This window comes from Crotalus tigris, unplaced genomic scaffold (assembly GCF_016545835.1).
Source record: "Crotalus tigris isolate CLP2741 ecotype Arizona unplaced genomic scaffold, ASM1654583v1 scf7180000020464.425836, whole genome shotgun sequence".
Taxonomy (NCBI): Eukaryota; Metazoa; Chordata; class Lepidosauria; order Squamata; family Viperidae; genus Crotalus; species Crotalus tigris.
Window position 1 is genome coordinate 180,161 of NW_024098032.1, and position 14,476 is coordinate 194,636.

The 14,476-nt window shown below is 38.8% G+C and overlaps 1 protein-coding gene across 1 annotated transcript in view; it reads right to left on the reverse strand.

Annotated features, from left to right (window-relative positions):
* PCDH15 (protocadherin related 15) overlaps window positions 1–14,476 on the reverse strand; it is a gene marked incomplete at its 5' end in the record, with an annotated part of 401,689 nt that overhangs the window by 168,705 nt on the left and 218,508 nt on the right. The window contains 2 exons of the mRNA XM_039366933.1: window positions 5,406–5,630; window positions 7,742–8,047. Coding sequence (XP_039222867.1) covers window positions 5,406–5,630; window positions 7,742–8,047 — 531 coding nt within the window. The remainder of the gene's footprint in view (window positions 1–5,405; window positions 5,631–7,741; window positions 8,048–14,476) is intronic.

A 14,476-nucleotide genomic window follows, 5' to 3' on the forward strand; every position in this document is an offset into this window, starting at 1 on the left:
CAATTCCTGTGAATTAGTGTTAATCTTCCTGAGAACTTATAAAAGAGCAGAATAAAAATGGGGGTGTAAGGACCCACCCCACTTTGCATCTTAAGAAGACAGAACTCTTGGAATAGTTCTTCCAACAGGCATCCTTTATTAAGAGAAAATGGTTGCAGGCATTTTAGACAGGACTTGGGCTCCAAGCTCTCCCATTCAAGGTTTTTAGGGGTTCCCTAGTAGCTCCACCCAATCACCCCCTTCTTCCAGCGACAGTCTCAGACATTACACTCCCACCCCCTTTTCCTTACTGCCGGCTGGATGGAGACTTCAAAGAAAACTACATGACAGGTAATAGCCCCATTCTTATGGTTAGTCCTTTTGGTGATACACACATCCAGTTCCTTTCTTCAGAGAAAACTACATGAAAGGTAATAGCCCCATTGTTATGGTTAGTTCTTTTGGCGATACACACATCCAGTTCCTTTGAAGTGTACTGAAGGAAGTGAGGGCCATAAAGCCCCTTTGTTCACCCCCTTCGTATGACAGAATCCATAGAAGGCAGAAATGGGGGTTTTTATAATTGATAACTGGAGATGAAATATAATTGGATTCTGACAGGGGGACAGGTTGTATCTGAGGCCGTCACATATATTGAGAGAAGGATTTTCCACTTTGGCATAAATGGATTCTTTCATTCCTTTCTCAAACTATGGTTTCCTCAGTCACCAGGAAGATTAAAACCACTACACAGGTTCACCAGGGAGGCTACACTTAACAATTCACCTAGGGTAAAGGATTTAGGAATTGGAACATTTATATCCCAATGAGTCTCTTGTCTACTCATCTAATGAGCCTATTTAGATTAACTGAGCTGAGGAAATATATGAGGTCCCCCTGCCTAGCTTGTTCAGACAAGAAGCTACTTGGATAAGCAACAAAAATTTTCAAATCAAGAAAAGAATTCCAGTTGCCCTGACTCAACTTCCAGACAACTCTATCTGGATGACTGAGGATCTTCATCAACACTTCCAGGTTTTGTTTTTGACTCTCCGGAAGTGGGGGACAATCAACTGCTTGATTTAGATGTAGCATCCCATTTATAACTACATTATAACGATTCCATCAATTTGTAACTACATTATAAATGAAGCATGAATATAGTGTATTTGGTGGCCATTCAGTTGCTAAAGTATAAACATAGAATAAATTTAGAGGTTAATATTAATAATTAATAATATTGGGAATGATTTAACTTCTGACATGATAGGATATGATGAAGACATTGCTGCATACTAGCTACATAAGAAAATAAATGAATTTTTAAGACACACAAGGATTTATAAACTCTAACATTAGACTTAATAAACATTTATTGCAAAATGGAAGAGCATGTCAAAGATTTTATGATTCTGGAATCATATTTAGGCACAGCCTTTGTTTAATATAATATAATATTACACAGGCAATTGCTCTTCTTGTTTTTACATCACTGCCATAACAGGATTAATGAAATCTCTGAACAATGTATCTAAATTTTATTAAAAAGAGACAGGGGGAATCTGAACTCAATTTGCAGAGCATGGGTTAGCAACCCGTGGCTCCGGAGCCGCATGCGGCTCTTTGAGCCATCCCCTGCGGCTCCAGAGCCTCCTCCGCCATTTGCAGAGAGAGACAAGGAGAGAGAGAGAGGCACTTGTGCTTCCTCCCTCTCTCTTTTTCTCTCTCTCATGCGGACTTGCCCCCTCGCAGGCTCCTAATTGGCCCTGCGCCCGGGTGCACCCACGCACAAAGAAAACAACAGCAATTGGAGAGGAAAGGACAACTTTAGAAATGGCCCCTTTAAGAACTACACAGCCGATGCTGATGGGAGGACCTATGACCCAATCCAGGGTGAAAGCACAGCGGCAGCCAGCCACATAAAAACGGACTCCCGGACCCAGCATTTTATACCCTGACGATGTCGGTAGTGTGGCCAACGAAAGCTTGGTTTTGTAGAGTAAACATTTGTGTTTATGATTTTATCCTGGTGATCACCTTATTTTACTCCACATTATATATATCCTGGGTGCAACACAGAACTCAGGATATCACTACACTAGATCTCAGGATGTCATCACACAACCCATTACCCAGGTCATTACAACATAAAAGACTAATGGGCACACAGCCAGCACCTCAACTACTCAGGATGTTACGAAACAGCCAACCAATCCACAAACAATAACTCCTACACAGCCAACCAATCCACCTACAGCAACTAAGGCAGTACTCCACACACCCCCACCAATATATAGAGAGAGACGGCAGCTCTGGTCACACTTTGCTCACACAAGCATGAAGCCGAAGACCCCAGACTGAAGATGACGAGTGGGACCTCGTTGAAACGTCACCAAGATACTCTCAATCTTACACGGGAAATGACCCGAATACACCAAGATCTGCATATGTATACCCGTGAAAATCTACGAAAATATTTTATAGATAGATAGAGAGAGAGGGGGGGGAGAGGGAGAGGGAGTGATAGATAGATAGATAGATAGATAGATAGATAGATAGATAGATAGATATCAAAAGGATTTTGCGGCTCCCAGTGTTTTGGTTTTGGTGGGAAACGGGTCCAAGTGGCTCTTTGAGTGTTTTGGATTGCCTACCCCTGGTCCAGAACCTTCAAAAGCACTTTCCCTTCATTTTGTTCAGGCACAAACACACACTTAAGCAGCATTCTTATACCCGTATCCTAACAGGGAATCCCAACAGGGAATCCCAACTGCATTCAATGAGACATATTTTTGAACCTAAGATTGTACTGTTAGTAATTTCCTGAAAAATGTTATCTATATATCATAGTATAGATCTAGTTTTCAATGGAGAGTCAATATGAACTGAAACAGTACCTACTTCTCAACCAAGGTTTTTTTTAAAAAAAATTCCCTTAGGTTTCATCCCAAGTGATTTTATGCAAATTTCTGGGGCCTTTCCCCCACCTCTTTATGTTCAGCTCTATAATCTGTGGTAACTTGCATTCAAGTACTGACTACAACCTTCCTTGCTAAGTTTCCAAGTCTTTGGGGTAACCAAAATCAGCTGTGGATGTACCTGCTACTGTGATTATGGCATTCAGAAAGGCTTATATGTTATTTCCAGTCTCCATAACTGCTGGTATACATTCTGTCTCATGTTGCTTTCTTCATAAGAAATCTGATTCTATGAACTAGGATGTCCTTAATTGGACACCACTCAACATTCAGTGCAAATACTCCCCAACATAATTTTATGTTTTCATATAATATAATTGTCTGAAGAGTTCAGACAGGAAATCAGTACTTTCAAGAAACAGATGGATAGTTTTAGATTTTTTCCCCAGCAATATCTTTATTTGCTATGTAGGCAAAGAGATGACACATTATTAAAAATGAATGAGAGAGCGTACCATCTAAGGTGAAGTTCTTGTACATGAACCAATAAAACCACAGATAATACTCGGGGGCGGGGGGGGAAGCTTTCAGCAAAATAATAGTGATTATAACATGGCTTCTATTCAAGTCTTCAGGCAAGATTTACTATCTGAAAATTGACATGAAATAACTGGATGATACTCTACTTTAAATGGGGCATTTTTCAATCCAAATATCACAGATCAAAAATATTGACTTTTGTGTCTTGGATGTATTCATTTTTTTAGATCAAAATTCACAAAAGAAGAGAAACAACCTATTATATAATTAAAATATTTTTTCCATTGATCACAGATGATAGAATAGGTATCATAATTTCCTGGGTTGTAAAAGAATGTAGTAATTGATGTAGAAATATTACATCCAGAATAAAAAGCATAAAGAGATGAAAGTTTACTCTCATGAGCTGTAGCTTAACAAAGAGAAAGATTAGATACTGCTTCCTACCTGCTTCCTAAAAGGCATTTAGTAATATACATTGAAAGCCAACAGCAGAGTCAAAACCATACTTAAAGTGCAAACCAGGTATCAAGATAAGAAATCCAGTTACAGGTAGTCCCTGACTTACAACCACAGTTGAGCCCAAAATTTCTGTTGCCAAGCAAGACAGTTAAGTGAATTTTGCCCCATTTTACAACCTATCTTGTCACAGTTTAGTGAATCACTTCAGTTAAGTTAGTAACATGGTAGTTAAGTGAATCTGGCTGCCCCATTGACTCTGCTTGTCAGAAGGTTGTAAATGGTGATCAGCTTCATCCTTTGCTCCGTAAGCCCCGGATCCTCACCTCCTCTGCCTCCTTCGTAAACAGCCCTGATTTGCAATAGAATCAATCACTGTGCCAGCAGTCAGAACAATTTCAAACAGCACAAATGACTTTTAATGAGCTCACCAACAGTTCCGAAACAGCTAAAAACTCGCCATACCAGCAAAGATTGTCGGTCATATGTTAGCTTAGTCCCACTATGTTGCTCAAACATATTAAAACCTTCCCGATCATGTGGCCTATATCCCTTATATTCCTCCAAAAACTTTTCACCTTCAAGAGCCAAGGCAGCCGCAGCTGATCCAGGTGCCGCCATCTTAACAATAAAACAATGTAAAAAAAACAATAAAAGCTTATATCTTCCAGATATAAGAAAGAACCTAGAAGATTAATTTCACAGGTGATGTCACATTCAATCCGCTCCAGAAACATACTTATACCTATATGTAAGCCCAATGACAACATGGATACAATTTTCAGTATTTCACAAATAGGTGTTACAGCTATTGCACACATCATACATAAGCAAATACATACAATTCAGCAACAGGATTGTACTGCATACTAACTTGACATATATTTGTAAATATGAGTTTGGACCATTCATGCTTTTTACTATCACCTTTGTACATATTGGGAATATATTCTTAAACATTCAAGTGAAGAGCCACTCAAAGCTGCCATGATAAAGATAAGCAGATTGCACAGCAACTCACAAAAGCAGAAACATTTCTATTTTTAACAGCAGATTAGATATGTTATGAAGAAAAAGTTAGAATGTCATAATAACAGAAACTAGAATGTTAGTCCAGTTCATACAAGCAGCTGGTCCCTAATTAAAGATAATAAAACTGTAGATTTCTGAGGACTTAAACTGTAATATAGATATTGCCACTTCACTCAAGGGTTTCTTTCCATCTATGGGAGATTTTAAAAGATTCACCCATTCAATTTTGTAGCTCACAGATCCATGAACCAAGAAATAGTTCTTTAATTATGTAATGAAATGCATTATAAATTTGAATGTTTTTCTTATAAAGTCGGCCTATATGAATGAAATGGAATCAAGATTACAAAAGAAAAAGAAGTCTTCTCTGGGATATTTTTTCATCCTTCTTAAAATGCATCTGGGTCTTGTTTGAAAGCATTACTGAGCAGAGATTATAGGACTAGACAAGGGAAGGAGAGGGAATGTAATTCTTACCTGTATTCTCACAGTGACAGTAGCAAGGCCTGGAGGCATTGTTCCACCGATATCAAAGGCTTCGACTAAAAAAGTGAATGTTGCTTCTGTGCCAGAAAAAGACTCAAAATCCAAGGACTTCTGAAGTGACAGTTCTCCTGTAAATTTGTTCAGTGCAAAAAACTGGAGTGGTTCCTGACTTCGTATTCCATAGGTAATATTGGAACCAAGGTCAACATCCTTAGCCTTGAGGAAATGAAGAACGGGATTTTAGGGTTTACAAATTTCATCACTAAAACCTAATATCTGTCCCCCAAAAACATTTTTGTAACACTGATTTCATGTCTATGCATGATACACACATGCACACATGTATGTGTGTGCGCACACACACATACACACACACACACACAAACACTTCTCCAAAAACCATCTCCCTCAAACCCATTTATCTATATAAGGGTATCAAACCAAAGTATCAAGAATGAGGAATACTTCAGGAGCTGGATATCATCACATGTTGTATGATGGCAGAATTGCTAATAAATAAAAACACCAATTGTATAAAAATGTCTGGATTCTCATCATATCTCATGAGATTTGGTAGTTTCAAGAGACTGACTTTTTTTTTTAAATGAAAGGATATTTTGCAAACATAACAAGACGGTAGCCACAAATGCTCCATTGTTAACGCAGGCTCTATTTATGATTGATGCTTTCCTTTCATTTTTTAAGAATTAAAGTCATAAAAATAAATATATCAAATTATATTATACTGGTGTCAAAATAGAAATTTAAATAGCCTCTACAGATTTAAAATTTAGCTGAGAGCCAGTTTGGAGTGGTGGTTAAATCTATAGATGAGAAATAGGAAACCTAGGTATGAAGTTACCTGGAAGACCTTGGGCCAGTGACTTGCTTTGTTGCCAGAAGTCAAGACTGACATAACAGCACAAAGCTATAATAATTTAATTTAATTTAATTTAATTTAATTTAATTTAATTAATTTAATTTAATTTAATTTAATTTAATTTAATTTAATTTTTAATTTAATTTAATTTAATTTAATTTTTAATTTAATTTAATTTATTTAGGATTGGAATGTTAGTAGTTTTTTTCTGATTTAAAATGCTGAAAATCATTATGGTTAATTAATTTAGTATAAAGTCTCCTGATATTTTAGTAATTGTTTTTTCTTTGTTTTCTACAGATTACAAATCTTGAATATAGTCTGGAAACGTGATAAGGATATTACTTATTCTTTTTTTGCAACTGAATGAATCTTTATATATATATGGTAAAGTTATATGAAGAGGCAGTTTGATGTGGTGATTAAAAGTGCTAGACTAGAAACCAGGAGACAATTTTAATTCTGCTTTAGGCATGGAAATGAGGCAGGTGACTTTGGGGCAATTACTCTTTGTCTGTTCTAGGAAGCAAACAAGAGCAAGCCAAAAATGTTGCATAGAAAACTGGATTGACCTGTTCATGCAATTACTAAGAGTCAAGTCTGACTCAATGACACACAAACATACATGCATAGTTTATGGCACATTTTCTTGGCCACCATCTTTTGAAAATCATGTCTCAGAAAGAGAAAGGTTAGAAAGAGAAGCAAAAGGAAGACTTATAGAGACAAGAAGTATAAAACAAAATAAAAACAAAAAAATAGATCAAGTTAAAAATGGGAGACGTAATTAAGCTCTTTTCTATAAATATTAATGGATTAAATATATCAAGAAAAAGAGTTTAGACGTTTAACAATTTAAGGAAATTGGATGTAGATGTGATGTATCTTTAGGAAGTTTACATAAAATAGGATTATAGAAAATTACTAGACAAAGTAAAATTTAGAAACATTATACACAATATTAGCATAAAACAAGAAAGGAGGAATTATTATATATGTCAAAGAAAAATAAAATTAAATAAATATACTTGGATGAAAAGGGGTGAATTTTAATGTTGGAAATAGTATTAGAGTAAAAACAGTATATGCACTAAATAATATGAGAATATTTGTATGATCACCATGCTTAGATGGAATTCCGGTCGAGTCTTATAAAAAATATGAGTATTACTACAATGAATAATGTTGGATTCCTAGTAAGTAGTAGAATATGAAAGAAGGAAAATGTAAATAAGAAACAATGGGGCAATAAGGACAAATATTTCAAAGAAGAAAGAGGGGGGAAATGTAAAGAATAGAAAAGTACTGTTACAAACTGCTGTTAACAAAAAAGGATATATTACGTTTGTATGTGTGTAATGTTTGTTGTGTTTTGTTTTGTTTTGTTGGTCTAAAATAAAAAAAATAATAAAAAATTTTTAAAAAATGAAAATCATGTCTCCTTTACCTCTAAACGAAGGATTACTGTGCCTGGGGCCAGGCTTTCGGGAATTGAAACAATATAGGAGGCGTTTGTGAACACAGGACTGTTGTCATCAATATCCAGGACTCTGATTCCCAGAGTTAATGTTGTACGACGTGCATCCACAGCTCCATCTGTTACTTCAGCAATGAGTTCATAATAATCTTTTTTTTCTCTGTTTAGTTTCACTGACGTGTAAATACTACCATTGGATGTTATGCGGAAAACATTATTAAAGTTTGCTAAACTGTAATGGACTTGACCATTTACTCCAGCATCTGGGTCAGTAGCCTAAAATATAAAAACATACATATTAAAGTTGTAAAATTATAATAACCCATTATGCATATATCAGGATTACTTGCCTAAAAGATGTATGTGTAAAAGTGCCAGAATCTGGGGGTTGAGTTAAAAGAGGGATCAGTATAGAATCCCTACTAGCCACAAGTGGACTAAGTCCACCCCATCTTGAATTCTATGGCCCCTTACCAGGCAGGTGGTAACTGTTAACTGAGATAGCATAGACCAGTGATGGTGAACTTTTTAGAGACTGCATGCCTCAAAACCACCCTGCCCCTCCTCTGCCCCCACCTGTCCCTGCTCTGCCCCTGCCCAACCCACCCCCATCCTGCCTCCTGCTCTGCCCCCGCCCCACCCACCGGGCCACCCACCACTTCCATGGCCTGCCTCAGATTGCCCAGGCAACTCTGCAGCACCATGGTGGCCTTGCCCTCTGCCCACAACCTGCAGCATCATCTGCGTGCAATGGGGCATGAGGGTAGAGTCTTGTTCCTGATGCCTGGCTATCATGTTCTTGTCTGTGTTGCTCCATGTGGGCCACACCCGGGGGCGACTCTCCTCCAGGGGGGCTGCTGGTGAGGAGGGGGCCGTTGGGGGAGGTGGTTTTGGGGCGACAGTGTGTGTGCCCACAGAGAGGGCTCTGAGTGCTGCCTCTGGCATACGTGCCATAGGTTCGCCACCACTGGCATAGACTATTTAGCAATAACTGACTTTAATTGGATTTGCATATATGAACCTGAGATTAAATGGATGAAAGTAGCTTCTTTTCTACTCAGAAAACTTTCTCTGAGCCAATGAAAACTTCTTTAATGTCTGACAGTAACCATTTAACTATAAGGATGGATGTCCAACAAGCATAGGCATCAGAAGACAAATTATATTCCAAGACACAGATTATCAATTAGCTAGTTTCTCTTTTCAAGACAACTGTCTGTAATCTTTTTAAATGTTGTGATATGAAGCAAAATCTCTAGCTATTTTCTCCTCTCTTTGTTTTGTAAGAAACAATTAACTACTTGTTCTTAGTCAAAGAATGAATTAATTAAGGGCAATAATTGAATATTAGATACGTATGGAAATTATCAAAAATGGATTTTTATTTTTATCTCCATGGGAGGAGTGTTTGCTGCCTAATAAAAAAAACCCAAAAAACAAAAATCACAGGTGATCCATGTGTTCCTCCCAGAACAAAAAATATCATTATTACTGTGGCTTTATTTACAGACAAACACAAAAAAGTAAGTCAAGTACAACATATTTTTGTAAAAGGAAAAAAGGAAATCAAGTAAAGAAAAAAATGAAAAAAATGAAAACAACCATATTGTCAAGTTCAAATGCAATTCTTCCTGATGGCAACTACAGCTGAACAGAATTTTACTATTTTCATGGATAAAGCAATGGAATGATGTCCTCTTAGAATATTTCACACATCCTCTAAAAGCCAGTTTAGCAAGAGGTGAATTTATTTATTGTCATCCAATCTGCCAGGTAGCATAGAATTATAAAAAAAAATCACAATATCCTAAGAATACCACCAACAAACCCCCTAAAAATAAAAAAAATCACACAACTAGGTCATATATATTCAATTTGGTTAAGCCCACCTATCATCCTAGACCCAACTCTTTCTGGAACATACAGGCTTCAGAGCCTTCTTAAAGGGTCACAGTGTTGGGTCAGTAGAATCTTGGGGTGTAGATTACTCTCTTTTCACAAATGAAAAGGTGCATCTCCTAGGTCCCATTAGCTGGTACTGTGGTCACTCTGTTGTAACACATAGGACAGGAAGAAACAACTCCATGATCCCTTAGAAAACCTGATCATGTGCCATGAAGGACTTATTAATTTGTAGTCCCAGATGGAGTAAAAATACACCAAAAGTGTAATGCAACAACATACAACTTTTTCAACAGCCACATCCCTTTCAACATCTTACAACAGGGGTCCCCAACCTGTGGGCTAAGGCCCACCACTGGGCTGTAGCCCATTGGCCACTGGGCCGTGTGAGAGGCTGACCGGTGCATGCGTGTGTGCGTGCAAAGCCCTACATGCATGAGCGTTGCTGTGAGTATCACTGCAAACATTGCTGGCATTTGCAGACCCAGTCACATGAGTGTTGCTGTGAGCATAGCAGGCATCTGTGGCCTAATGTGAGCGTTGTCACAGACTTTTGCAGCCCCACTCATGTGAGCATTGTTGCGAGCATTGCTGGCATGTGCGGGCCCACTTGTGCGAATGTCACGGGTAGTCGTGGCTCCACTAACATGAGCAATGGTCTTCGTGCACACGCACATGCTCGTGCATATGTTCAACCCTCCACTAAACCATATTTTCTTTCCCTCCCTCCCCTCGCTCCGGGCTGCCAACCCCAAAAGGTTGGGGAACTCTGTCCTGAACACTAGAGGGTAAAACATTTAAGTTTTTACTAAGGTGAAGGCTTCTTGTGTATAATAGAGAGGATAAAAACAATTGGTGTAGAAGTCTGTGTAAGAAAAGCTTCCATTGTGGGATTCATTTTGTTTTCATTGCCATGTATAGCTGGACTAGTATTTGATTTTTTAAAATATAAACAATCTGTGTGTAAGGACCCACCTCACTTTACATCTTAAGAAGACAGAACTCTTGGAATATCTCTTCCAACAGGCATCTTTATTAAGAGAAAATGATTCCAGGGATTCTAGACAGGATCTGAGGGATCAACCCCTACTATTCAATGTTTTAAGTGTTCCCAAGCAGCCCCACCCCACAGTCCTTCCGGGCGACGATAACTCATCCTCTATTTTCCCAGATCCCAGGCATTACATTGTTCCACCCCTTTTCCCTCACTGCTGGCAAAAGGGAGACTTCAGAGAGATAGTAGATGAAAGGTGATGGCCATATTGTTATGGTCAGTCCTCTTGATGAGAATCAACATCCAGTCATTTGTAGTTTAAATGAAGGAAGTGAGAGTCATAAAACCCCCTTGCTTCCTCCTCCCCTTTCGTAGTATGACAGAATCCATAGAGAGTAAGAAATGGGGGTTTTTTCAGAGTAGGTAGCTAGAAATGAAATATAATTGGATCCTGACACTGTGCTTCAATGGTTACATAGCCTAGACATTGGTGTTTGAAAATATATCTTTTTTTAACATTTAGATTTTATTGTGTTTTACTAATCTAGGTGAAATGTTATCTTTATATTGCTAGTCCATGTATGATATGCCATATTCCAAACAAACAAACAAACAAATAAATAAATGACTCAGAACCTTAAATCAGTCTCTCTAAAAGCTCAGATAAGGAACTTTTGGATCCTAGCCAAGCAAAGTCAAGGTCTGAACTGAGAAAACATGGTAGGCTAAATTTTGGCTATATTTCTTTCCTAGGAAGAATCATATCTGTTTGACAACAAAAGATTAATTTTATCTAGAATTAAAACAAAATGTAAAAGCAAAAACAGAAAATTGGAAAATGTCTAACACCAATTTTACTTTTTTTAAAAAATGCATATTTTTACCTGAATTTTTAAACATTCCAAAATAGCTTTTCTGTCAATGTACATGGCTAAAATCCATCCCTGCTATATTAACGTGGTCTCAAGGGAATTCACTATTATTATGAAGCAATTAGGGTTTTTTTTAACAAATAGTAGAACTCAAAAGAAGTTTGGATATAAGACAAAGAGAGGGAGGAAAAAATAGATCATGATCACATGCACAGTAGTCCAGTATTGCAACAATATATTACTTTTTTAATGTGTGCTTTATGGACTAAGCATCATACACTATGATAAAAATCATAGTACTGTGATATTTAGGGTCTTTTTGACAAGTCCATGTAAGGGGGAGAAAAAACCCCATGTAAAAAGAACATAGAAAGTTGTCTTGTGTAAATCAAATCTTTGGTTCATCCAGCGTCACGCTGTCTATCCTGAATTGAAGTTCTCCAGCTTTCAGACTGGAGTCTTTCCCTTATCTGTCTATAGTACCCAGGGATTAAAGTCTAGGCATGCCAAACAGACACTTTGTCACTGAACTATATCCTCTTTCTTTTATCTTGAAATGCTACAAGAACATTCCCTAAAAAGTAACATCAGTAACACCAATATCTTTTTTAGTAGAGTGGAAATATGGATAGAGTTCAGCAAAGTATGAATCCCACATTGATGGTCGGTCCCTTCTTTCATCAGCTGGTAGAGATTTCTACACCTGCAATTTATATCATTAGTGATCTATTACAACAGCTACAACTGCAAACGTGTTGTAAATTGTTAGTGATGAAATGCTCATAATATCACTTTAAATATTATTGAATTTCATATTGCACAAATGCTTTTGCAACTGCATGTTTCTTTCTCAAACTGAATATGTATTTCTTAAACATATTTAGTACAAAGAACAGATTGGCCTTTTTTGATAGTTCTGGTAACTGAGCATTTGATCTAACACTGTAGCCCAGTGAGGAGAAATTGGAATATCTGGCTTATCCACAGTTAGTAAAGATAGGCTACAAAAACTATTTTTCTACCTCTGGTTAAAATCCTCAGTGGTAGAGATCTGAGAAATTTGTCCGAGTATAGGTAGTTCTTGACTTAAGACCACAATTGAGCCCAAAATATATGTTGCTAAGTGAAACATTTGTTAAGTGGGTTTTGCCCATTTTACAACCTTTCTTGTAACAATTGTTAAGTGAATCATTGCAGTTGCTAAATTAGCAACATGGTTGTTAAGTGAATCTGGCTCTCCCATTGATTTTGCAAAAAGGGATCACATGACCTTAGGACACTGCAACCGTCAAAAATATGAATCAGTTGCTGAGCATCTGAATTTTGATCAGGGATTCTATAATGCTCGTGTGTCAGAATCCAATTATATTTCATCTCTAGTTATCAATTATAGAAACCCCATTTCTACCTTCTATGGATTCTGCCATACGAGGAAGGGAAGGGGGTGAACAAAGGGGCTTTATGGCCCTCACTTCATTCAGTATACTTCAAAGGAACTGAATGTGTGTATTGCCAAAAGAGCTAACCATAAGAATGGGGCTATTGCCTTTCATGTAGTTTTCTTTGAAGTCTCCATCCAGTTGGCAGTAAGGAAGAGGGGTTGGGAATGCAATGCCTGAGACTGTCACTGAAAGAGGGGGGTGATTGGGTGGGGCTACTGGGGAACCCCTAAAAACCTTGAATGGGATAGCTTGGACCCCAAGTCCTGTCTAAAACGCCTGCAACCATTTTCTCTTAATAAAGGATTCCTGTTGGAAGAATTATTCCAAGAGTTCTGTCTTCTTAAGATGCAAAGTGGGGTGGGTCCTTACATTAGACAGGACTTGAAAATTAATCCACCTGGAAGGGAGACCCTTGCCGGGGGATTTTGCAAAAAATTACCATGTCAGACAATGAAGCAAGAAAGGGGGAAAACTCCCTGGAAAGAGAGCCACTGACCCAATTGGAAGGTTGCCAGATGTTGGGATCCGAGAGGTCAGATGCCTCAGGAGAAGAAGTGGTGGAGACACGGGACCACAAGCCTCGCTGGTCAATGGGCGTTGGAAAGAAAAGTGAGTGGGAAAAAGAATCAAGAAAGGTGACCTTGAGAAGGGGGGCGAAGCAACCAGAATGGAAGCAGGAGATGGAGAAATCCCTGCACGCAAGTGAAGAGGCGGAAAGCTGGGCACCGTACTCAGACTGGATCCTAGAGAAAGCTATTGACCTGATGAAGAGAACTCTCAGCTCCCTAAAAAGGAGAACCCTGAGCCCTATGGCCGCCTCAGCTCCTGGAGCCGCAAAGGGAGAGACACCGAGGGGGAAGTGGAACCTGCAGCCCAGGGGACATCTGCTGATCCAGTAGTCCCCACCCCGCTTCCAAACCACAGAGGGTGATCGGGATGGAAGACACTACCACCAACAATGGAGGCACCGATCCATTCCAAGACGTCCGCCGTTGGAGGTGAAATTCAAAGGGGAGCCAACACGCTTGGGGTTTTTCCTAACCGAAGTCCTCAGCTACATGGAGGAATATGGGCAGGACATCCCCAGCGACAAAGCCCCCATCCGGATCGTGCAGTCTGCCCTGGACGGACCGGCTGCAGATTGGGTGGTGAACTTGCATGACTCCAATGCCCCAGAACTCAGCAACTTCAACCGTTTCATGCCCTCTCTGAGAAGATGATTTGAAGACCCCCTGGCTGATCGCAAAGCCCGCGAAAGGATAAAAACGATGAGGCAAGGCAAACGCCCAGTGGCTGAATATACACAAGAATTCCGGGCCATTGCCAGCAAACTGAACTGGCCAGAAGACCTCCTCCTTAGCCATTTCAAAGACGGACTAAATTATGATCTATATGACCCTTGCCTGCTCCGAGGGGACCCACACCAACTTGAGGAATGGTACATCTTGGCAGAGGAAGCAGAGATCGACATATTGAAAAGACACCGCCGAGGAAA